Source organism: Heptranchias perlo, chromosome 11 (genome assembly GCF_035084215.1).
Source record: "Heptranchias perlo isolate sHepPer1 chromosome 11, sHepPer1.hap1, whole genome shotgun sequence".
Classification (NCBI taxonomy): Eukaryota; Metazoa; Chordata; class Chondrichthyes; order Hexanchiformes; family Hexanchidae; genus Heptranchias; species Heptranchias perlo.
In genome coordinates, this window is record NC_090335.1 from 65,764,387 (window position 1) to 65,790,936 (window position 26,550).

Genomic DNA, 26,550 nt, shown 5'->3' on the forward strand with positions numbered 1-26,550 from the left:
ATCCTTCCACCAATGGGAACAGTTTCTCTACCGACTCTCTCTAGACCCTGTGAGAGGAAAATCATGTCTCACGAATTTGATTGAGTTTTTTGAAGGGGTAACCAAGAAGATAGATGAGGGCTGTGCAGTAGACGTGGTCTACATGGACTTCAGCAAAGCATTTGACAAGGTACCGCATGGTAGGATGTTACATAAGGTTAAATCTCATGGGATCCAAGGTGAGGTAGCCAATTGGATACAAAATTGGCTTGACGACAGAAGACAGAGGGTGGTTGTCGAGGGTTGTTTTTCAAACTGGATGCCTGTGTCCAGCGGTGTGCCTCAGGGATCGGTGCTGGGTCCGCTGTTATTTGTTATTTATATTAATGATTTGGATGAGAATTTAGGAGGCATGGTTAGTAAGTTTGCAGATGACACCAAGATTGGTGGCATTGTGGACAGTGAAGAAGGTTATCTAGGATTGCAACGGGATCTTGATAAATTGGGCCAGTGGGCCGATGAATGGCAGATGGAGTTTAATTTAGATAAATGTGAGGTGATGCATTTTGGTAGATCGAATCGGGCCAGGACCTACTCCGTTAATGGTAGGGCGTTGGGGAGAGTTATAGAACAAAGAGATCTAGGAGTACAGATTCATAGCTCCTTGAAAGTGGAGTCACAGGTGGATAGGGTGGTGAAGAAGGCATTCAGCATGCTTGGTTTCATTGGTCAGAACATTGAATGCAGGAGTTGGGATGTCTTGTTGAAGTTGTACAGGGCATTGGTGAGGCCACACTTGGAGTACTGTGTACAGTTCTGGTCACCCTATTATAGAAAGGATATTATTAAACTAGAAAGAGTGCAGAAAAGATTTACTAGGATGCTACCGGGACTTGATGGTTTGACTTACAGGGAGAGGTTAGACAGACTGGGACTTTATTCCCTGGAGAGTAGGAGGTTAAGGGGTTATCTTATAGAAGTCTATAAAATAATGAGGGGCATAGATAAGGTCGATAGTCAAAATCTTTTCCCAAAGGTAGGGGAGTCTATAACGAGGGGGCACAGATTTAAGGTGAGAGGGGAGAGATACAAAAGGATCCAGAGGGGCAATTTTTTCACTCAAAGGGTGGTGAGTGTCTGGAACGAGCTGCCAGAGGCAGTAGTAGAGGCGGGTACAATTTTGTCTTTTAAAAAGCATTTGGACAGTTACATGGGGAAGATGGGTATCGAGGGATATGGGCCAAGTGCAGGCAATTGGGACTAGCTTAGTGGTATAAACTGGGCGACATGGACATGTTGGGCCGAAGGGCCTGTTTCCATGTTGTAACTTCTATGATTCTATGATTTTGAACACCTCTATCAAATCTCCTCTCAACGTTCTCTGTTCCAAGGAGAACAATCCCAGCTTCTCCAGTCTATCCACAAAACTAAAGTCCCTCATCCCTGGAATCATTCTAGTAAATCTCTTCTGCACAATCTCGAAAGCCTTCACATCCTTCCTAAAGTGCGGTGCCCAGAACTGGACACATTACTTCAGTTGTGGTCGAACCAGTGTTTCATAAAGGTTCATCGTGACTTCCTTGCTTTTGTATTCTATGTCTCTATTTATAAAGCCCAGGACCCCGTATGCTTTTTTTAACCGCTTTCTCAACCTGCCCTGCCACCTTCAACGATTTGTGCAGATATGCCCCCAGATCCCTCTGTTCCTTTACTCCTTTTAGAATTATGCCCTCTAGTTTATATTGCCTCTCATTTTTCCTACTGAAATGCATCACCTCGCATTTTTCAGCGTTAAACTTCATCTGCCACGTATCCTCCCATTCCACCAGCCTGTCTATATCCTCTTGAAGTCTATCACTGTCCTCCTCACTGTTCACTACCCTTCCAAGTTTTGTGTCACCTGCAAATTTTGAAATTGTGCCCCGTACTTCCAAGTTATTAATATACATAAAGAAAAGCAGCGGTCCCAGCATTGACCCCTGGGAAACGCCACTGCACACCTTCTTCCAGTCCAAAAAACAACGTGCACCACTACTCTCTGTTTCCTGTCATTTCGCCAATTCTGTATCCATGTTGCTATTGCCCCCTTTATTCCATGGGCTGCAATCTTAATAGCAAGCCTACCATGTGGCACTTTGTCAAACGCTTTTTGAAAATCCATATACACCACATCAACTGCATTGCCCACATCTTCTCTCTCTGTTACCTCATCAAAAAACTATCAAGTTGGTTAGAGACGATTTGCCTTTAACAAATCCATGCTGGCTTCCCCTAATCAATCCACACTCGTCCAAGTGACTGTTAATTCTGTCCCGGATTATTGTTTCCATACCACCGAGGTTAAACTGACAGGCCTATAGTTGCTGGGTTTATCTTTACACCCTTTTTTGAACAAGGGTGTAACATTTGCAATTCTCCAGTCCTCTGGCACCACCCCCGTATCGTAAGGATGTGTAGAAGATTATGGCCAGTAGCTCTGCAATTTCTGCCCTTACTTCCCTCAGCATCCTACGGTGCATCCCATCCGGACCAGGTGACTTATCTATTTTAAGTATAGCTAGCCTTTCTAGTACCTCTTTCTCTATTTTTAGCCCGTCCAGTATCTTAACTATATCTTCCTTTACCGAGACTCTGGCAGCATCTTCTTCCTTGGTAAAGACCGATGCAAAGTACACATTCAGTACCTCAGCCATGCCCACTGCCTCCATGAGTAGATCTCTTTTGTGGTCCCTAATTGGCCCCACCCCTCTTATTACCTGTTTACTGTTAACATGCCTGTAGAAGACTTTTGGATTCCCTTTTAAGATGTTTGCTAGTCTATTCTCATACTCTCTCTTTGCCCCTCTTATTTCCTTTTTTACTTCCCCTCTGAACTTTATATATTCTGCCTGGTTCTCACTTGTGTTATCAACCTGACACCTGTCATACGCTGCTTTTTTCCGTTTGATCTTTCTATCTCCTTTGTCATCTAGGGAGCTCTGACTTTAGTTGCCCTACCTTTCTCCCTCGTTGGAATGTACCTTGTCTGTACCCAAATCATCTCCGCTTTAAAGGCCGCCCACTGTTCAATTACAGTTTTGGCTGCCATTCTTTGATTCCAATTTACACGGGCCAGCTCTGTCCTCATCCCACTGAAATTGGCCCTCCTCCATTGGAGTATTTTTACTTTAGAATGGTCAGAGTCCTTTTCCTTAGCTATACTAAACCTTATGATACTATGATCGCTGCTCTTTAAATGCTCCCCTACTGACACTTGCTCCACTTGGCCCATCTCATTCCCTCGAACCAAGTCCAGCAATGCCTCCTTCCTTGTTGGGCTGAAAACATACTGGTCGAGAAAGTTATCCTGAACACATTTCAAAAATTCCACCCCTTCTTTGCCCCTTATAGACTGGGATAACAATAATATATTAGGATAGTTACATGGATGCAACTTAGAATCATAGAATGATACAGCACAGAAGGGGGTTATTTGGCCCATTGTGCCTGTGCTGGCTCTTTGAAAGAGTTATCCAATTAGTCCTACTACCCAGCTCTTTCCCCGTAGCCCTGCAAATTTTTACACTTCAAGTATTTATCCAATTCCCCATTGAAAGTTACTATTGAATCTACTTTCACCATCCTTTCAGGCAGTACATTTCAGATCATAACAATGCGCTGCCTAAATTTTTTTTTTCTCTCATGTTGCCTCTGGTTCTTTTGCTAATTATATTAAATCTGTGTTCTCTGGTTACTGACCCTTCTGCCACTGGAGACATTTTCTCTTTATTTACTCTACCAAAACCCTTCATGATTTTGAACACCTCTATCAAATCTCCCTGTAACTGTCTCTATTCCAAGGAGAACAACCCTAGTTTCTCTAGTCTCTCCATGTAACTGAAGCCTTTCATTTCTGGTAAATCTCTTCCTAAGGCCTTGACATCCTTCCTAAAGTGTGGTACCCAGAATTGGACACAGTACTCCAGCTGGTTTATCATAACTTCCTTGCTTTTGTACACTATGCCTCTTTATAAAGCCAAGGATCCTGTATGCCTTTTTAACGGCCTTCTCAACTTGCCCTAACATCTTCAGAGACTTGTGTGCATACACTGCCAGGGGTCTCCGTTCCTTCACCCCCTTTAAAATTGTACCATTTAATTTATATTGCCTTTCCTCAGTCTTCCTACCAAAAGGAATCACTTAACACTTCTCTGTTAAAAATCATCTGCCATGTGTCTGCTCATTTCATTAGTCTGTCTATGTCCTTCTGAAGTCTGTTACTATTCACCTCAGTTTACTACATTTGAGTTTTGTGTCATCTGCAAACTGTGAAATTATGCCCTGTATACCTAAGTCCAGGTCATTAATATATATCAAAAAAAGCAGTGGTCCCACCACTGACCCCGGGGGACATCACTGCATACTTCCCTCTAGTATGAAAAACAACCGTTCACTACTCCCTGCTTCCTGCCCCTTGGACAATTTCGTATCCACGCAGCAATTGCCCCCCTTTTAGTCCCATGGGTTTCAATTTTCAAGTCTATTATGTGGCACTTTATCAAACGCCTTTTGAAAGTTCATATATACATCAACCGCACTACCCTCATGAGCCCTCTGTTACTTTATCAAAGAACAAAATCAAGTTAGTCATACACATTTACCTTTAACACATTTGTGCTGGCTTTCATTTATTAACCCACATTTTTCCACGTGCCAATTAATTTTGTCCTGGATTAATGTCTCTAAAAGTTTCTCCACCACCGCCGTTAGGCTTACTGGCCTGTAGTTGCCGGAATTGTCCCTCTTCCCTTTGAACAGGGTTGTAACATTTGCAATCCTCCAGTCCTCTGGCACCACTCTGATATGTAAGGAGGATTGGAAGATTGTGGCCAGAGCCATCACAATTTCCACCCTTATTCCTCTCTGCAACCTAGGATGCATCCCACCGGACCGGGTGACTTTTCTACTTTGAATGTTTTAAGTACCTCCTTTATCTATTTTTATCCTATCCTCTTTTACTACCTCCTCCTTTACTATCTTCTCCTTTACTGTGACATTGGCAGCATCCTCTTTTTGTGAAGACAGATGCAAAGTACTCATTTAATACTTCAACCATGCCCTCTGCCAAGAAGATCTCCTTTTTGGTCCCTAATCAGCCCCACCCTTCCTTTGACTACCCTTTTACTATTTATATGTTTATGTCCCTTTTATGTTACCCGCTAATCTATTCTCATACAGTTACTTTACCTCTCTTTCCTTTGTCAGTTCTCCCCTGTACTTTTTGTATTCAGCTTGGTTCTCTACTGAATTATGAACCCAAACATTTATCATAAGCCTCCTTTTTCTGTTTCATTTTAATCGCTATATCTTTAGTCATCCAGGGAGCTCTAACTTTGGATGCCCTTCCTTTTCCCCCTTGTGGGAATGTCTAGTCTGTATCCGAACTATCTCTACTTTGAAGGCTTCTCATTGCTCATTTGCTGTTTTGATTCCAGCCCACCTGGGCCAGATCCCTTTTCAACTCACTGAAATTACCCCACCTCCAGTTGAGTATTTTCACATTTAATTTTTCCTTGTCCTTTTCCATAACTACTCTAAACCGAATATTGTGATCACTGTTTCCCAAATGCTCTCCCACTGAAACATGCTCTACTTGCCATACTTCATTCCCCAGAACTCGATCCAGCACTGCTTCCTTCCTCAGTGAGCTGAAAAGATACTGATCAAGAAAGTTCTCTTGTACATGTTTCAGGAATTCCACCCCCTCTTTGCCCTTTACACTGTTATTTTCCTAGTCTATATTAGGATAATTGAAGTCCCCTTTATCACTACTCTAAAGTTCTTGCATCTTTCTGCAATTTGCCTGCACATTTCCTCCTCTATCTCCTTCTCACTATTTGATGGCCTATAGTATACACCCAGCAGTGTAATAGCTCCTCTATTGTTCCTTAATTCTAACCAAATAGATTCTGTCTTTGAACCCTCAAGTACATTATCCCTTGCTAGTGCTCTGATCAATATTGCCACCCACCCCCCCACTCTTTTTTTCTTCCCTATCTTTCTTAAATACATTGTCGTCAGGAATATTAAGTGCCCATTCCTCCTTGTTTGAGCCAGGTCTCTGTTATTGCCACTATATCATAATCCCATATGGCTACTTGTGCCTGCAGCTCACCAACCTTATTTACCATGCTCTGTGCATTTACGCACATGCACTCTAAACCCATCTTAGTCTGCCTCACGTCCCCCCCCCCCCCAACCGTCTGATCCCTCCTACTTCTGAACTACTCTTTATTCTAATGCTGTTTGTCTCTCCCAGTCCTCTGTGCACTTTGCATCTCCTCTCTAATGCTTCATCCAGGTGCCCTACCTCCTGCCAACTTGTTGCAACAACTGGAAATTGCTCAAGTACAATCAGACTTTATTGCTTGTGCCTGATTGTCCTATGTGTCTGAATCCTGGAATCATTTAAACAGCTGCACATCTGGATGTGGGGGAATGAATGAATGAAATTAGATTCATTGAGCAGTTGAGCTAAGATGGGTCACAGGGCTTCCCTCAAATGTATCTATTGTGTGAAAAGCTGTCAGTAGTAAAATTTGTGTAATTTCATTTTAAACGGTATTACAACCTGATGAACTTCTGTTACTTTTTCAGGGTCATGAAGATGAAGTATTTGTTTTGGAGCCACATCCATTTGACTCGAGAATTATTTTGTCTGCTGGCCATGATGGCAATATCTTTATTTGGGATATTACCAAAGGCACAAAATCTCACCATTACTTTAACATGGTAAGTGTACAAAGCAGAGGAAGAGATGCATTCAACATTTTCCTCCAGTTTGGAAAACCTTCAATCTTTTCATGTAAGTGGGATTCTTGTGTCTACTAAGTATATATGCGAGCTAGAATCTCTGTTTCTTTGCTCTTTATTCGTTCATCTCAAATCTATATTTGGGATGCTCAGAAGTGATAATACCACTTTTGTTCATTGAGGAACCATAGTCCTCACTTCGCCTCGGCCTATGTTCTGGCAGCGGCCACAGCAGATAGCTTTCAAGGCTGACAGACAAATATAGATGAGGGTGACTGGTGATGTAGCCACCAATGAATATGGAGGAACATATTCAAGTACACGTTTACAGTGGTAAATTTGGCGATGGAATCTTCATCTTGTAAGTTCACTGACTTGGGCACATGAAGGTGTTGGTGACTATTTCCTGCAGGTGACCTACCTTGACTCTTGCCATTGGAATGTGGTAGGTGCAGTGAAGCAGATTCCTGCATTTATCTTCCTCACTATAGCAATAAGTGTTAATGTAGAAAAATATCCCATAGTGCTTTATAGGAAAATAAAGGAATGGACACCATGGCATGCTGGGAGATTGAGGAGAGGTAAGCAAAAGCTTGATTGTTTTGAGAAAATAGGCAGCAGAATTTAAGGATGGGAGGGTAGCAAAGAGGATATTGGAGGATTTGAGTTGAGAGGTGACAAAAGCATGGATATGTTTTTAGGTGGGCTTTTAGGCAAGGTGGGGGTAGAGGAGGGTGATGTTGCAGATGCAGAAATAAGCAGTCTTGGCAACGGATAGGATGTGGCATTTGAGGCTCAGCTCTGGATTAAGCAGAACACAAAAGTTTCACATGGCCAAATTCTGCCTAAACAAGTGGTTGGCAAGGGGAGTGGAGTTAGTGACAAGGGAGCAGATATTAAAAGAAGAACGAACAAACTTGCATTTATATAGCGCCTTTCACTTCAGGACATTCCAAAGCGTTTTATAGCAAATGAAGTACTTTTGAAGTGTAGTCACTGTTGTAATGTAGGAAACGCAAGAGCCAATTTGCGCACAGCAAGGCCCCACAAACAGCAATGCAATAATCACCAGATAATCTGTTTGTGATGGTTGAGGGACAAATATTGGCCAGGACACCAGGGAGAACTCACCTGCTCTTCTTTGAAATAGTAACTTGGGATCTTTTAGATCCACCTGAGAGGGCAGATGGGTCCTCAGTTTAACATCTGAAAGACGGCACCTCCGGCAGTGCAGCACTCCCTCGGTATTATACTGGAATGTCAGCCTAAATTTTGTGCTTCAATCTCTGGGAATGGGACTTGAACCCTCAACCTTCTGACTCTGAGGTGAGAGCGCTAGCACTGAGCTATGGCTAACACCTAATTATGGCTGGAGCTTCCCGATGCTCATTTGGAAGAAATTCTAAATCATACACCACTTAATGTCAAACAGACAATTTGACAACACACAGGTGGTGGAGAGGTGGAGCTGGATGTTGTGAGTGCACGATTGGAAGCTGACCCCATGTCTATAGATATCACCGAGGTGTAGCATGTAGATGAGGAAGAGAAGTTGTGAACTTGAACATGGACAATGCAGGGTTTTGGATACTCTTTGATTGGTGTCGCTAACTTTTTTTCCATAGCATCGTAGCTGACTCGGCAGCGCTTTCTACGCTTGTTACTGAAGAGGCAGGGGACTAGAAAATGTGCTCCAAAAATTGTGTATTTCAACTGCCTAGGCTATCCTGCTACAGCTGTTGTGTCATCTAACAAGCATTGGAAACAAATGGAAAAGGGAATCACTTATTATTGCATGATTGGCCCCATCTGACTTCCCAAAGAGGTGACTGCCCTAGTGGCCAGAGATTGCTTATTACATGATTGATGTTAGCTTTCCTTAGTGAAACTCGGGCGTGGGGCAAATAATAGATACACATTCCACCAATGACTAAAATTTTTTAAAAAATTGTTCGAGGTCCTGTTTCCTGATTATTATGCTGTATTGGCCCACACATTAGAAGGTTTCCAAAATATCACCTACCATTATTTGTCTGCAGTCAAAGACCAACCCATCAAAGTGAAAAAGATTGAGATGATGTTTAAGAAGACATCTTGTTCACTGTATACATCATCATCACTATTCATTGGAGGAGCACAGCTGAGTTCAGTCTAGCAGTTTACTTACCTAGACAGCACCCTATCATCAGATGCACCTCTGGCAAAGAAGGACCACCTCATCAACTGAGGAAAAACCTGCTCAGTTTGTGGCTGCTTGAGGAAACATATAAGGGATGAACAAAAATCTAGACCAAACTCAAAGTATAAAAGGCAGTGGGCCTGTCTTCTCTATGATGTAACATCTATAGACTCTCAAATATCTCAAAGACCATGAAAATTTCCCATCTATATAGCCGTTCACTATTACAAATATCAGAGGGGAAGAAAAGATACTCAGGTACTGGAGATCAAAGTCATGGTGATCAAGGCTCAGTTGAGATGGTATGAGAATGATGTTAGGATTTTTGAGAATGAACAATCCAAGATTGTCTTCGAACTAAAAGAGGGCAACTATTCCCATGGAGGACTATTCGAGTTATGAGGACCCTTAAGAGCAACTTGCTATGGATTTCCGGTGGCAAATTCCATTCTCCAATGCAGATACCACTTTGAGAAATCGGGTATTGAAGCTGCACAAAAGAAGAGAGACAAATTGCTAATTCGACAGTAATAGCAAACTTGAAGCTCGAGTACTAAGTGTGGTTGCATCTGCCTTTTATATGGCGGACTAGTCAAATGTACGAATTCATGAGCAGAGTTGTACCACCCCAACACCCAAGCTATGATTTGATCAAGATGTCGTCATTTCACCTGCCCCAGAATTGATTTGAGAAAAGGAATCAGTTTTCTAAATGATTTTTTTTGTTTGTCTAACTTATTGACCCATGTGCGGTAAGAAAAACATTGACTTTGTATTTATATGGATGGATTTCTGTTGCTGACTTGTTTTTGGTTCCACTCTTACCTATCCGACTAGCCAGAGCTTCTCTGCCCATAGCTTCTCTTCCCATCCTCACACTGTCACTTTGGGAGCTTCCCCTCAATGATCCTTCGTTTTCCTCATCTACATTCTGCTTCTTGGCTGATAATACCCAGATCTGTCAGACTGCTCACCGCCAATCTGCTTTGGATGAGCTACGGCTTCCACCAGCTAAGCACCGAAGCCATTGTCTTCAGCTCCCATCACAAACCCCTGTCACCGACTACATCCATCTCCCCAGTTACTGTCTCAGGTAGAGCCAGATTATTCATAGCCTCGACTATTCGATCCTGAGCTGAGCTTCAAATCCCGTACCATCTCCATTACAAAGACCACCTACTTTGACCTCTGTAATGTCATCTACCTCAGCCCATCTGCCGTTAACACCCTCATCTATACTTTTGTCACATCAAGACTTGATTATTGCAATGCTCTCCTGGATGGTGTCTCATTCTTCATTCTCCATAATCGTCAGATCTACCAAAACTGTGCTGCCTGTAACCTATCAGAGACCAGGTCTCGCTCATTTTTCACCCCTGTCCTCACTGACCTACATTGGCTCCTGGTTCCCCAGTAGCTCAGATTTAAAATGTTCATCCATCTGTTTTAAATGCTTCAATGGCGTTGCTCCTCTCTATCTTTGTACACTCCTCCAGCACTACAACTCCCTCCCTCCTCTCTTCCTCTGTGCCTTTCGTACATTCCCTCTCCCTCAACTTTGTCTGAACATTGGCAGGTATGCCTTCAGCTGCCTAGGCCCCAAGATAAGCTAAGCTCCCCACGTCCCTATTTTCCCTTAAGGCTGCCCCCCCCCCCTCCAAAATCCAATATCTCGCTCGTTGGCTCGGCAGTCATTATTTTTCTCTCTGACATGTGTCAGCTGGCAGTTTCGCTTCTTAGTCAGAAGGTCGTGGGTTCAAATCCCACACCAGAGACTTGAGCACAAAATCTAAACTGACACTGCAGTGCAGTACTGAGGGAGTGCTGCATTGTTGGAGGTGCCCTCTTTCGGATGAGACTTTAAATCGAGGCCTTATTTTATGACTTTATTTATTACAGTGCATTAGTCAGACAAATGCTGGTTTTAGCTTGGTGCCCTTGTCTTTCGCTTGATTTGCCGACAGTTGAATTAATTGTTTGGATTAGAAAACACATAGCTGCTGTTGAATCAGGTCAAATCTGTTTGACCAATTTCCATTTAAAATAGAAACTCCTAAAATTCTTCTAAATAAAAGTGTTGCTGTTAAATGAATTTTTAAATGTCCTATTTTTCCAAACTTTAAAATCCAGTTATGTAGGTATAAAATTACTTCTCTGCTCCCTTCGCAGATTGAAGGCCAAGGTCATGGTGCTGTATTTGACTGCAAGTTTTCACCAGATGGCCAGCATTTTTCCTGCACAGACTCCCATGGACATCTGCTTATATTTGGGTTTGGGTGCAGTAAATTGTATGAAAAGGTAAGCCTATGTCGTTGCTTTGTTTTATGATCTTCAAATTACTTGTGCCCATTTTAATTGGCAAAGTCTGCAGTTGCTGAATATACCAGAAGAAGCAAAGGAAGTAATGTTTCTGTGCTTAATATGGGTAAAAGCAGCATAATCCCTACATATTGAAGCTTACTGATCTTCCACTGCTCAATTTTGAACCTCCATAAAAATTGTGTATAAAGGCTATTAAGTTGTCAAATAACAGTATGTCGTAAATACAGTTTTCCATATTGGCTTCCCTCTCGCCCCTTCCCCACTGCTCTTTTGGCCTGAGGGCATCTTATAAATTAACTACCTTCATGGTAGGCATAAAAGTCTGAAACTGGTATGGAGCATCCAATGTCTTTTTTTGTATTGCTCTTTGATGGTTTAGTATCCCTGAGACATATCTGGTGTAGTCCTAAGCTATACATGCTGAAGGTCATGTGCTCAATTCTCAGTTTCTGCTGAATTAGCTGAGCTCCACCAGGGCTACAGTTGTCCTCGGAAATCCCTCAATTAGGGCAGGGGAATATCAATTGGGGTATTCTTGTTTTTGAATACTATCCATTAACCCTATTTGGAAGGTGTATGTGCACTGACATATGGTGAGACCAAGATCAGTCTTGACTGTGAAACTCTTCACAGCTGAATAGCGTGCTGGCACTTGGGGTAATTTTAACACTCAGGGCAGGTGGGATGGTAAAAAATGTAAAACCCGACTCCAACTTGCCTCCAACCTGCCTACTTCCGGTTTTAATGAAGGCAGGTTGGGGGTGGGCGACCAATCCGCTCTCAGGAGGTGGGACAGTCAGTAAAACCTTATAAGGAGGCTGTATGCCTCCATCTTAATAACTTTTTTATTTTTAACTCCTGGGGGCCAGGATTCCAGGCCTTCTGATTCTTGCCACGTAAGAGGAGGCGAGAGGGGCTGGATCAACTGGTAAGTGCCTTTATTGCATTGCTTGTGGGCCAGGAGGAGCAGGAGTGTTTCCTTCGGGTCCAACAAGCTTACCTGCTGCGATCTGATCCCAGTGACAAGCTGACCCCCCCCCCCCACCCACACCAATGTTCTTGACCCCCCCCCCCCGATCTATTTAAAAGACAATCTCTACTTCTGGGTTTCCTGTCCGGAAATGGTGTGTCCCCCCACCACTCTCCACAGCTCGGAGTAAAAATCCAGGCCTTACTGCCTGCAGTAACAATAACTTACATTTGTATAGCATCTTTAACGTAATAAAATGTCACCGAATGCTTCACAAAGGAGATAGATATTCAGAGTAGTAGAGGATTTAAGAGACTTTGATGAAGATGCAGTCAAAAAGGTAAATTTTGAGGTTTTTAGAAGCAGGGAGGGAAGTAACAAGGTGAAGGCATAAGGAGGAAGAGCAGCTAGGGCCAAGATAGTTCAAAGCCCTGACATCAAGTGAAGAATATCAGAAGGGAGTGCACAAGAACCCAGAGTCGAGGACTGGAATGTAGGGTGAGGCAAGGCTGTGGATGGATTTGTAAACAAGGATTTCGAATTTAATGTATGAGTGGTGTGGACAAGGGTGATGAGTGAGTGAGACCTAGTGCATGACACGCTGTAGGTGGCAGGGTTTTGGACAAGATGGCATTTGTCTAGATGTAAACATGAAGAATGGCCTCTTGGACCATATTGCATCAAGAGTTGCTTCTTTTGAGTAGGATAGAAAGTTGAAAAGAAAGAAAAAGTTGTCTTGAACACATTACATAAAATTTTGCCGATGACAAATTTGCAGTTCTAGTGAAAATGGCATTAATTAAATTGCGGTAAGAATGATCAAAATGAAGTGTGCTGCAAAGCAAGTGATTTGGTGTGGACTAAATTTTGTTACAGCACACTTGGATTTAAATATTCTCACCTGTATATGTATGCCAGTAAGATGATCAGCAAACATAAAGCTGAATAATAAAAATAAAATCCATGTTGAAATAAGTTTGCAGTACAGCATAGTTTTGTTTGCTTGCTAAGGCATTTTATTGTGCAAGTTGGAAAGCAAGTTGCTTTGGATGGAATCAGATGTGTAAAAATTTGCTTCGTTTACAGATTCCAGAGCAGATGTTTTTCCATACTGACTATCGGCCACTAATTCGTGATGGGAACAATTTTGTCTTGGATGAGCAGACTCAACAGGCTCCCCATCTCATGCCACCACCATTCCTAGTGGACGTGGATGGAAATCCTCATCGAACAGAATACCAGCGATTGGTGCCAGGACGTGAGAATTGTCTAGATGAGCAGCTCATACCACAGCTAGGATATGTGGCAACGAGTAAGTGGCTTAATTTGGTAGAAAAGCGCAGGAAGACCTTTTTTAAAAATAAGAGTTTCAGTACCTCTTCTATAAATCAAATGATTAAACAGAACATAACACTGCTTTTTTACTATATATTCATTAAATAATGGTATCGATTAAGTCCTGTCTTCATCTACTGACTGAACAAACAGGCATTATTAAAGTTTGTAGCTTTAGTTTTGCTTCAGTTTTGATTTTGTGCAATTTGTCCCTTACGAAATGCGAAGTACGTTTTGCTATCCATTTTCTGCATGTGCTATGCCATGTTATTTAGGATTTCTGTATATAATTTTTAAAAAGTGACTGTGAGGTGTTTTCCACAGTAAGAAAGAATGAACTTGTATTAATATTGCACTTTTCATGACCTCAGGACATCCCAAAGCCAGTGAAGCACTTTTGAAGTGTTGTCACTGTTGTAATGTAAGAAACAACAGCATCCAATTTGCACACAGCAAGGTCCCTCAAACAGCAGTCAAATAAATGACCAGATCATCAGTTTTAGGTGTTGGTTGACTGATTAATGTTGGCCAGGACACCGGGAGAAATCCCCTGCTCTTTTTCAAATAGTTCCTTAGGATCTTTTACGTCAACCTGAGAGGCTGACGGATCCTCAGTTTAATGTCTCATCTGAAAGACGGCAACTTCAATAGTGCAGCAAGTACTGCACTGAAGTGCCAGCCTATATTATGTACTCAAGTCTCTTGAGTGGGGCTCGAACCCACAATCATATGACTGAGGCAAGAGTGCTACCACTGAGCCATGCTGCTACTTGGTAACTATTCATTCTTGATGTAAGCCACTTCATTTTGGTTGATTTACAATGCAAATGCCATTGCCTGGGATGTCTCTTCATTACTGCTGATCTCATCTTTATAAATCCTGTTCATTGTTATTGTATAAATCGGTCATTATGCAAATAAAAATGCTAATAGAGTTCGGAAGATGGACTCTGATTTTGTGGAATCATTGGCCTTGATTTTAACCGGGGTGGGGGTTAAAATAACGGGATCGAGCAATCCAACCCCGTTCCCGGCTGCAGTAATATTTACGACGACGATTCAGGTCCTGGATGAGGCTTCCACTAAAAGCAGGTGGAGCCTACTTTACATGCAAGAGCTGCAGCCCCATTGTTGCCGCGACTTACTTGTAACATCAACACTGGGAGTCCCGCGCTGTCTGCTGCCTGGCAGCAGCAACACGGCGGGAGGAGCCGACTGGCCAGTAGAGGCCCAGATAAATTTTAGAACTTCCTCTTCCCGCTCAGTGCCTCAGCCTTCCTCTTTCCCCCCTCACCTTCCCCTCCCCCGCACCCCCAGCGCACACCCTGGTTTTAAGCTCCTGGTGGGCTAGGAGGAGCAGGAGTGCTCCCCCCCCCCCCCCCCCCCCCCCACCAAGGCCTCTCAAGGAAGGTTTCAGCCTCCCCAGCCTCGATTGTCCCCTTCCTGATTGCTGTCTCAGCCTTCCTCCTCTTCCCCTCTTTCCCCCCACCCCCCCGCGATCGCAGCCTTAACCTTCCTCCCCCCAATTGCGTTAAGATCGGCTGGGCCTCCAAGTCCCTGGCCTTGCTGGGTTCGTCTCTCGCTACTGGGCTCCCCTGCGTCCTTTCTGCCTCCCTGTTAATATCTGGGTCATTGGTTCTGAAACCCACCTGGTGAGGGAGTTTTGAGCTGCTGACCTAATGTTGAGTTATCCACTGCTATTCCTTCATTACACAGTGTAGTTCAATTTTTCTGTTTCCGGTTGTAGTTTGTGTATGTTGTGACTTTATCAGCACATATGATTATTTTTTTTGTTGCATGTATATTGCAATCCTGTTGATCCAGGTAGGCTAAATACTGAACGTGCAGCACTTGTATGTCAATAAGAATCAGGACACTTGATTCTTGGCTGTCAGAATGGAACTGTATATGTGAATATAAATGTGGAAAGAGTCACTTTGTTTCAATTAACTTTTCCACCTTTCATGTTGGTTTTTTTTTAGTGCCCCCTTCTGCTTCAAACCACTGTTTGGCCTGTTTATGAAGAGGTTCTTTTAAATATCTGCCTAATGTTGGTGTGTTAATAGGTGATGGTGATGTTGTGGAGCAAGTGATTGGGCAGCAAACAAGTGACCAAGATGAGCAGAACATGGAGCTTAGTGTTCTGGATGGCATAATCCGACATTTACAACAGGAGCAAGACCAGCGGGTGGGAGCCGAACAACATGAGCCAAATAGTCCCCACAACAGGATCAGTACACCTGCAAGAGGTACAGCTTATGTTATTAAATGAATTGTCCCCAAAGAGCCCATTGTATGCAAATAGCAAACTAAAATATTAGAGAAACGTAAAACCAACTAAGTGTGAAAATTTGTGTGCTTTATTTATTCACGTGTGTCTGGTCATATAGAGTAATTTAACTTTGTACAACAGGACAACATGGTGCCATTTAACTCTCTAATTGTTTGAAAATGCTGTACTTTATTTTAACCCGCCCTGCTGTGGAGATGCCTGAATCTTGTTCACACGCACGCACGTGCACATTGCAAGAGGAGTGTGTGTCTGATGTTTTAAAATATATTTGACATTCCACTGCTAAGAGTTCTGGACCCCAGTTGGCTGAAAACATTTTTTTTGCACCTTCAAAATGAACAATGTTTCTGGGTAGCATAGAAAATAAGGCTTGAAGTTATGTGAAATTATTTTTAAACAAAGTAATAAAACCAGTTATAATTTTATGAAGTGGATAAATGTACAAAACAGAATTGGGGGGGGAGGGAATAGGGAAAACTAACCAAAAATAAATGTTTTTATTTAAATTTTTAGCTTAGTTTTAGTTTTATACAGTTATAAAGCTACTCCTGTCATTTAAGTAACTTTATTGTAGCATGTTTTATTTCAGTGTCAGTGTGTGAGTTTTAATTCAAAACAAAAAGTCAGCCTGAAGAATCTGTCAGTAGCCTAAAGATTAATTGTTGATATTTTTGTGAAGTGTGGGTTTTTTTGTGGCAAACTGTGATTTTTAAAAATTGGGTCCACAGTGAGTTAGAGGTTAAATAGTACATTACATACAATATTCTACCTACATAATTATATATTTCTAATATTATTATATTCAGGGACTTGCCTTAGATATTATCTTGGGTACAGCGATGGTAGCCACTCCCATAATTGGTCTGAGCATCTTGTGCTTAGGAGTGTGTGCATACTGACTATTTCGAACTGTACGATATCGTAACCCGAGGGTATAACAACAATATCCCCATATGATTTAAAATGTTTTTCGCACTTGTGCTTCTTCAATCTCTTTGAAGGCAGACCAAGAAAACACTTAGTAAGACAAGGATAGACACAAATAGATATGCTGCTTTATTTCACATTGAATGAACATGTTGAGCATCAGTTATGATCAGATTCATTTACCTCAATCAGCATAACTTGTCTTCACATAACAGTACAAAATAATGAACAAGCTGCACTTCCCCACATCAGTTGGTATTCTTAACTTCAAATAAAGTAACTGCTAACTACACGACTGCATCTTCCTTCTCAGCATGGCAAAAGCTTCCACAAACAGCTTTCTGTTTTAAAAACATCTGATTGCCTTTACAGCCTTAGTTAGAGCTGATTTCCTGCCTACGCCTTTATCTGATAAGACCATAAAGAGTGCAAAGCGCTGGGGTTCATTTTCTAGAGGAATAGAATACAAAATCAGGGAGGTAATGTTACATTTATTTAGAACCTTGGTTAGCCAATACTTGGAGTACCGTGTGCTGTTCTGGTCTCCATACTACAAAAAGTGCAAAAAAGATTTATAGGGCTTTACCAGAATTGAGAGGAAGCAACAATCGGTAAAGATTCAGCAGGCTGGGGCTGGAGCTAAGCAAAATCGGAAGCGGATAAAGGAGGGCCAGAGAGTGGGAGGGGAGAGCTGAGCTAAGCGAGATTGGAGGTGGGTAAAGGAGGGCCCGAGAGCGGAAGTGCTAAACTGGGACCAGCGGTGGAGTTCCAGAGGTGACGTCATCAGTGAAAAAGTGACGCGGCGCAGGGGAGGCAGCTGATTGGTAAGTAGGTTCAGGTGAGTATTTCTACAATTCTGCAGTAACTAAAGTAAAAAGAAAGGTAAGGTCTGCAGCTCTTATAGCAAGTAGTGTTTTTTTAGTGAATCAAGGTCCCTGATGTAGTTAACATTCTCTAAATTAAGAGTAATTTAAAGGAGTAAACTCTTCAAAGGGAGTAACTAACAAGCTTAATCTAAGGCAAGTAATGGCAGCAGAGCTCGCACCCGTGATATGCTCCTCCTGTGCTATGTGGGAAGTCATGGACACTACTGGTGTCCCTGGCGACTACGTGTGCAGGAAGTGTGTCCACCTGCAGCTACTGACTAACCGTACTTCGGAGCTAGAGCTGCGGGTGGATTCACTGTGGAGCATCCGCGATGCTGAGATTATTGTGGATAGTACGTTCAGTGAGGTGGTCACACCGCAGGTAAAGAATACGCAGGCAAAAAAGAAGTGGGTGACCACCAGGAGGAGTAGAAGGACTAGGCAGGTAGTGCGGGAGTCCCTTGGGGCCATCTCGCTCAAACAGATATACCGCTTTGGATACTGTTGGGGGAGATGGCTTATCAGGGGAAAGCATCAAGAGCCAAGTTCTTGGCACCACGGGTGGCTCTGCTGCACAGGAGAGGAGGAATAAGAGTGGCAGGGTATAGTGATGGGGGATTCAATTGTAAGGGGAACAGATAGGCGTTTCTGCGGCCGCAATGTGACTCCAGGATGGTATGTTGCCTCCCTGGTGCTAGGGTCAAGGATGTCACGGAGCGGCTGCAGGGCATTCTGGAGGGGGAGGGTGAACAGCCAGTAGTCGTAGTCCATATCTGTACCAACGACGTAAGTTTTTTTTAAAAAAAGGGATGAGGTCTTGCAAGGTGAATTTAAAGAGTTAGGAGGTAAATTAAAAAGCAGGACCTCAAAGGTGGTGATCTCAGGATTACTACCAGTGCCATGTGCTAGTGAGTATACGAACAGGAGAATAGACCTGATGAATGTGTGGCTGCAGGGATAGTGTAAGAGGGAGGGATTTAGATTCCTGGGACATTAGGAAGGTGGGACCTGTGCAAGCGGGATGGGTTACACCCTATCAGGACTGGGACCGATGTCCTCATGGGGATGTTTGCTAGTGCTGTTGGGGAAGATTTAAACTAGAATGGCAGGAGGATGGGAACCTGAGCAGGGAGACAGAGGAGGGGGAAACAAGGATAGAAACAAAAGACACAAAGGGAAGTAGCAACAGTGGAAGGCAGAGAAAACAAGGGTGAAAAACAAATAGGGCCATAATGCAAAATAAAACTAAGATGACTAGCAATCTTAACAAGACAAGTCTAAAGGCATTGTGTCTTAATGTGCGGAGCATTCGCAATAAGGTAGATGAATTAACAACGCAGATAGATATTAACGGTTATGATATGGTTGTGATTACGGAGACATGGCTACAGGGTGACCAAGGATGGGAGATGAACATCCAGGAGTATTCAATATTTAGGAAGGACAGGCAAAAAGGGAAAGGAGGTCGGGTAGCGTTGTTGTAAAGGAGGAAATCAATTTGCAATAGTGAGGAAGGATATTGGCTCAGAAAATCACGATGTGGAATCTGTACGGGTGGAGCTAAGAAACACCAAGGGGCAGAAAATGTTGGTGGGGGTTGTCTATAGGCCCCCAAACAGTAGTGGAGATGTAGGGGAGGGCATTAAACAGGAAATCAGAGATGCATGCAAGAAGGGTACAACTATAATCATGGTTGATTTTAATTTACATATAGATTGGTCAAACCAAATTAGCAATAATACTGTGGGGGAGGAATTCCTGGAATGTGTACGTGATGGTTTTCTAGACCAATACGTTGAGGAACAAACTAGAGCACAGGCGATCCTAGACTGGGTATTGTGCAATGAGAAAGGATTAATTAATAATCTTGTGCGGGTCCCTTAGGGAAGAGCGACCATAACATGATACAATTCCTCATTAAGATGGAGAGGGAAGTAGTTGAATCCAAAACTATGGTCCTGAATCTAAATGAAGGAAATTACAAAAGTATGAGGTGCGAGTTGGCTATGACAGATTGGGGAACTTTACTAAAAGGGATGACGGTGGATAGGCAATGGCTAATATTTAAAGAACGTGTGCCGGAATTACAACAATTATTCATTCCTGTCTGGCGCAAAAATAAAACAGGAAAGCTGGCTCAACCATGGCTTACAAAAGAAATTAGGGATAGTACTGGATCCAAAGAGGCGACATATATAATTGCCAGAAAAAGCGGCAAGCGTGAGGATTGGGAGCAGTTTAGAATTCAGCAAAGGAGGTCAAAAAGATTGATTAAGAGGGGAAAAAGAGAGTATGAGAGTAAACTAGCAGGGACATAAAAACTGACTGTAAAAGCTTCTATAAATATGTCAAGTGAAAAAGATTAGTGAAGACAAATGTAGGTCCCTTACAGTCAGAAATGGGGGAAATTATAATGGGGAACAAAGAAATGGCAGAACAATTAAACACATACTTTGGTTCTGTCTTCACAAAGGAGGACACAAATAACCTTCCGGAAATGTTAGGGAACCAAGGGTCCAGTGAGAGGGAGGAACTGAAGGAAACCAGTATTAGCAAAAAAAAAAGTGCTAGGGAAATTAATGGGGCTAAAGGCTGACAAATCCCCAAGACCTGACAATCTGCATCCCAGAGTACTAAAGGAAGTGGCCCTGGAAATAGTGGATACATTGGTGATCATCTTCCAAAATTCTATAGACTGGAACAGTTCCTACAGATTGGAGGGTGGCAAATGTAACCCCACTATTTTAAAAAAAAAGGAGGGAGAGAAAAAAACAGTGAATTACAGGCCAGTTAGCTTAACATCAGTAGCGTGGTAAATACTAGAGTCTATTATTAAAGATGTGGTAACAGAACACTTGGAAGGCATTAACGGGATTGGACAAAGTCAGCATGGGTTAATGAAAGGGAAATCATGCTTAACAAATCTAGTGGAGTTTTTTGAGGATGTAACTGGTAGAATAGATAGGGGATGACCAGTTGGGTGTGGTGTATTTGGATTTTCAGAAGGCTTTTGATAAGGTCCCACACGAGGTTAGTGTGCAAAATTAAAGCACATGGGATTGGGAGGAATATACTGGCATGGATTGAGAATTGGTTGACAGACAGGAAACAGAGAGTAAGAATAAACGGGCCTTTTTCCGGGTGGCAGGCAGTGACTAGTGGGGTACCACAGGGATCAGTGCTTGGGCCCCAGCTATTCACAATATATATCAATGATTTGGATGAGGGAACTAAATGTAACATTTCCAAGTTTGCAGACGACACAAAGCTGGGGTGGAATGTGAGCTGTGAGGAGGATGCAAGGAGGCTCCAATGTGATTGAGACAAGTTGGGTGAGTGGGCAAGAACATGGCAGATGCAGTATAACGTGGATAAATGTGAGGTTATCCACTTTGGTTATAAAAGCAGAAAGGCAGATTATTATCTGGTGATAAATTGGGAAAGGGGGATGTGTCCTTGTACACCAGGTGCAGCAAGCAGTTAGGAAGGAGAATGGTATGTTGGCCTTCATTGCAAGAGGATTTGAGTACAGGAACAGGGATGTTTTACTGCAGTTGTATGGGACCTTGGTGAGACCACATCTGGAGTGTTGTGTGCAGTTTTGGTCTCCCTATTTGAGGAAGGATATCCTTGCCATGGAGGGAGTGCAACGGATGTTTACCAGACTGATTCCTGGGATGGCAGGAGTGACGTATGAGGAGAGATTGGGTTGACTAGGCCTATATTCACTAGAGTTTAGAAGAATGAGAGGTGATCTCATCGAAACATATAAAATTCTAACAGGACTAGACAGACTAGATGCAGGGAGGATGTCACCGATGGCTGGGGAGTCCAGAACCAGGGTTCAGTCTCAGGATATGGGGTATGCCATTTAGAACCAAGATGAGGAGAAATTTCTTCACTCAGAGGGTGGTGAACCTGTGGAATTCTCTACCACAGAAGGCAGTGGAGGCCAAGTCATTAGATGTATTCAAGAAGGAGATAGATATATTTCTTAATGCTAATGGGATCAAGGGATATGGGGAAAAAGCGGGAACAGGGTACTGAGTTAGACGATCAGCCATGATCATTTTGAATGGCGGAGCAGGCCTGACAGGCCAAATGGCCGACTCTTGCTCCCATTTTCTATGTTTCTGTCTTTTTGTTTGAAAAAGAGTATGAGGAGACCTGATTGAGATCTTTTAAAATTATGAAGTGGTTCGTTAAGGTGGATGTGGAGAAACTGTTTCCACTTGAGAATGTATCCAGAACGGGGAGCATAAATATATGATGGCCAGTTACAGATCAGATAAAGAATTGAGGAAGCATTTCTTTGCACAGAGTGGTGAGACTGGAATTCGATGCCACATGGAGTAGTTGAAACAGATAACATTGTTGCATTTAGGAGGCGGCTTGATGCATACATGAGGGAATAGTGGGATACGGTGGGAAGAAGTAATTAGAGTGGGAGGAGGCTCGTGGTGGAGTTTACACACCAGCATGGTCCAGTTGGGCTTCTGTGCTATAGGTTGTATGAAATCTTGTCCTGTTCATGGTAAGTCTTCTATCCTATGGAACACACCATTATCAAAACACAAAATGCTGGAAATACAAAGTAGGTTCAAAAGAAAAAGAAAAGTTTAATGTTAAGAGCCTCCATTTGTAGCAGACCCTGTCTTCTTTTTCAAATGCTGGTGGACCTGCTGTGTATTTCAAGTATTTCTAGTTGTTTTGCAGTTCGTGTATTGATGCTTTTCATTTTCTTAACACATTTATAAAAAATGAATTACTTGAAAAGATACTGATACGGGTGAAGTGTATTATTGAACTCTTAACTGACTGACTAATTATGGATTTACTTTGTACTGAAATGCATTTTCAGCCAACTGAATTACAAAACAAAAGAGCACAGATATTAAAGTTAACTGCATATGTCACATGACAAGCCGTCAAAATTTGATGATTAAAATACTAAAGGTTATTGTGTCCTTGTTAATACTGTATTTTGTTTTTTCAAGCTTTAAGGAACTCAAGCTCTGATATTCTGTCACCACCAAATGTGGGATTGCGTCGTAGTGGGCAGATTGAAGGTGTTCGCCAGATGCATCACAACGCTCCCCGTAGTCAAATAGCCACAGAAAGAGATATCATGGCCTGGAAACGAAGAGTGGTAGTACCAGATATACCACCTGGTGTGAACAGGTATGGATTTATTACAGCAAATATCTGAAATCGGTCATTGGATATGATTTATTGCTTTACCTTGCCAAATGTATTGGAGTGGGTTTTTTTCCCTTCTCCTTTTGTCCCCTTCTGCAGTAAAAAGAAAATGCAGTAAAGTCTACCTTAAGAAGGGGATTCTTGTACTTTTCTCCATTTCCTTTGTACCCTGGTTTATATTATCAATGGGATATATTATTTTCTGGTGAGTGTCAGTTGTGTTTACTATGAGGGTAATTTTAGGACAATGGACAGTCATCTACTGGGAACAGAGTTGAGACTACTGGGATTTGTCAGTTAGGACTGTTCAAAGCTATTGAAAGATTTTCGGTTCATCTGTGTGGAGTAGATTAAGGTTGGTTTCCCGAGGTAAAAATGGTGCTCTGTTATCCAGTGCAATTGATTGCTTGACTTGCAGTACAAAAATTAACAGTATAACTCCAGAGTCAGGTGTTGATATGACTCGCGAGAGAGTGTTGTGAATTTACCCTGGATAAGTTTGTCTTACACTGCTTTGACTTGACCATGTGAAATGTAACACCAGTGTGTTATGAAGCTTAATTTAATATATGTTCAGGAGGTCCAATGGACCGTCTGGATACTTCAACTTTAGCAGAGCTTATTTTGGTAACATTTTGAGGATGGGGTCATTCCCACATTCGCTGCATTGATGTATAAAATGTACTGAATGAGGCAGGGTTCTCCTGGCCATCACAGTCTGGTTTGCAGCCAAGCAGTTTAAATAAGTAGTGCTGGTTGCATTTTGATAGTGTAGCTATCAATTTGAGATTGACAGTCACAGTATAATAGCGTTTGTTGGGTTCAGTGTTCGTATCACAAATGATATTGTGGAGCCTTGAGAGTTGATAAAGCTGCATGATTTCATAGGTTTTTGTTTATGCTTAAAGTAACTTTGGGGTGGGAATCACCCTACAGTTCTCCAATTACTGAGGTGTAGTCGTGCAAATCTTTTCATACCTGCAGTTGGAGCTATCATATAACCATGTGAGAATGACTAAGATCAGAAGATTCTGTTTGACAGCTACTTGTGTTCCGAATGACGTGTTGCGATAGTTGCACAAACGAATAGTGAATGAGATTTCCATTACCTATATTGCATGGAATTACTGTTCAAATGCATCAGAGATCTATGAGGCCATAGAGCTTGAGATCTGACATATAATTCTGCGGTAATAAATTTAATCTTACTCATTTTTCTTTCTATTCTTCTGAACATTATTTTTAATGATCTCTTGTCCTCCCTGCTTCTTTGCTGCCTCATTCAGGTAGGAGGTCCAGGTTACACGCTTCTCCCGAGTGTCATACTCAAGATAGGCCGCATTCCATACTTATTGCTGCAGAACAGGTTGAGATATGATACTGCTAATTTTTCTCCTTTCCAACCCTGCAGTAACATTTTTTAAAAAATGATTTATAAAAAAAAATTGAAATGTCCCTTTTGCGCTACTTTGCCTTTTACGAACATACGAATTAAGAGCAGGAGTAGGCCATTCGGCCCCTCGAGCCTGCTCTGCCATTTGATAAGATCATGGCTGATCTGATTGCGACCTCAACCCTACTTTCCCGTCTACCTACTATAACCTTTGACTCCCTTGTTAATCAGGAATGATTGGCTTTTGCTTTTCAATCATTAATCTAGAACATCTAACTTAATTTGCATTTCAACTTCAAAACAGTTTCTTTGTTGTCAAATAACTCTTCCTCAGATTTAACAGTAATGATGAATGAAGCCGAAGCACTAAACAAGTGTTCCTGACTCTCTGCCAAATAAACTCACACTTCAAAGCCAAGAATCCTTAGATATGGGGGTAGTGCCAGAGGACTGGAGAATTGCAAATGTTACACCCTTGTTGAAAAAAGGGTGTAAGGATAAACCCAGCAACTACAGGCCAGTTAGTTTAACCTCAGTGGTGGGGAAACTTTTAGAAATGATAATCTGGGACAGAATTAACAGTCACTTGGACAAGTGTGTATTCATTAGGGAAAGCCAGCACAGATTTGTTAAAGGCAAATCGTGTTTAACTAATTTGATGAGCTAACAGAGAGGGTCGATGAGGGCAATGCAGTTGATGTGGTGTATATGGACTTTCAAAAGGCGTTTGATAAAGTGTTGCATAATAGGCTTGTTGTCAAGATTCAAGCCCATGGAATAAAAGGGGCAGTAGCAGCATGGATACAGATTTGGCTAAGTAACAGGAAACAGAGTAGTGGTGAACAGCTGCTTTTCGGACTGGAGGGAAGTGTACAGTGGCGTTCCCCAGGGGTCGGCACTAGGACTACTTTTCTTGATATATATTAATGACTTGGACTTGGGTGTACAGGGCACAATTTCAAAATTTGCAGATGACACAAAACTCGGAAGGATAGTGAACAGTGAGAAGGATAGTGATAGACTTCAAGAGGATATAGGCAGGCTGGTGGCATGGGCGGATACGTGGCAGATGAAATTTAACACAGAAAAATGCGAGGTGATACATTTTGGTAGGAAGAATGAGGAGAGGCAATGTAAACTAAAGGGCATAATTTTAAAGGGGCACAGGAACATATATCGTTAAAGGTGGTAGGACAGGTTGAGAAAGCAGTTTAAGAAAGCATATGGAATTGTGGGCTTTATAAATAGAGGCATAGAATACATAAGTAAGGAAGTTATGAACTTTTGTAAAACACTGATTTGGCCACAACTGGAGTATTGTGACCCGTTCTGGGCACCGCACTTTAGGAAGGATGTGAAGGCCTTAGAGAGGGTGCCAAAGAGGTTTTCGAGAATGATTCCAGGGATGAGGGACTTCAGTTACGTGGATAGTCAGGAGAAGCTGGGGTTGTTCTCCTTGGAACAGAGAAGGTTGAGAGGAGATTTAATAGAGGTATTCAAAATCACGATGGGTCTAGACAGAGTAAATAGAGAGAAACTCTTCCTATTCGTGGAAGGGTCAAGAACCAGAGGACATAGATTTAAGGTGATTGGCAAAAGAACCAAAGGTGATATACTCGAACATATTAACATCGAGCGGGAGGAGGTATTGGCGGTTTTAGCAGGCCTAAAAATGGATAAGTCCCCAGGCCCGGACGAAATGTATCCCAGGCTACTGTGTGAGGCAAAGGAGGAGATTGCGGGGGCTCTAACACATATATTCAGAACCTCTCTGGCCACAGGGGATGTGCCAGAGGACTGGAGAACCGCTAATGTAGTACCATTATTCAAGAAGGGGAGTAGGGAAAAACCGGGGAACTACAGGCCAGTGAGCCTAACATCAGTGGTAGGAAAATTATTGGAAAAAATTCTGAAGGACAAAATTAGTCTCCACTTGGAGAAGCAAGGATTAATCAGGGATAGTCAACATGGCTTTGTCAAGGGAAGATCATGTCTGACTAATTTGATTGAATTTTTTGAGGGGGTGACTAGGCGTGTGGATGAGGGTAACGCAGTGGATGTGGTATACATGGATTTCAGTAAGGCCTTCGATAAAGTCCCTCACAGGAGACTGGTCAAGAAGGTACGAGCCCATGGAATCCAGGGTGCCTTGGCACTTTGGATATAAAACTGGCTTAGTGGCAGAAGGCAGAGGGTGATGGTCGAAGGTTGTTTTTGTGACTGGAAGCCTGTGGCCAGTGGGGTACCACAGGGATCTGTGCTGGGTCCCTTGCTGTTTGTGGTCTACATTAACGA

The 26,550-nt window shown here is 42.4% G+C and overlaps 1 protein-coding gene across 1 annotated transcript in view; it reads left to right on the plus strand.

Moving 5' to 3' along the window:
- LOC137327453 (bromodomain and WD repeat-containing protein 1-like) overlaps positions 1 to 26,550 on the plus strand; it is a 139,787-nt gene that overhangs the window by 41,490 nt on the left and 71,747 nt on the right. The window contains exons 15-19 of the mRNA XM_067993293.1: positions 6,616 to 6,750; positions 11,120 to 11,248; positions 13,329 to 13,554; positions 15,644 to 15,826; positions 22,661 to 22,844. Coding sequence (XP_067849394.1) covers positions 6,616 to 6,750; positions 11,120 to 11,248; positions 13,329 to 13,554; positions 15,644 to 15,826; positions 22,661 to 22,844 — 857 coding nt within the window. The remainder of the gene's footprint in view (positions 1 to 6,615; positions 6,751 to 11,119; positions 11,249 to 13,328; positions 13,555 to 15,643; positions 15,827 to 22,660; positions 22,845 to 26,550) is intronic.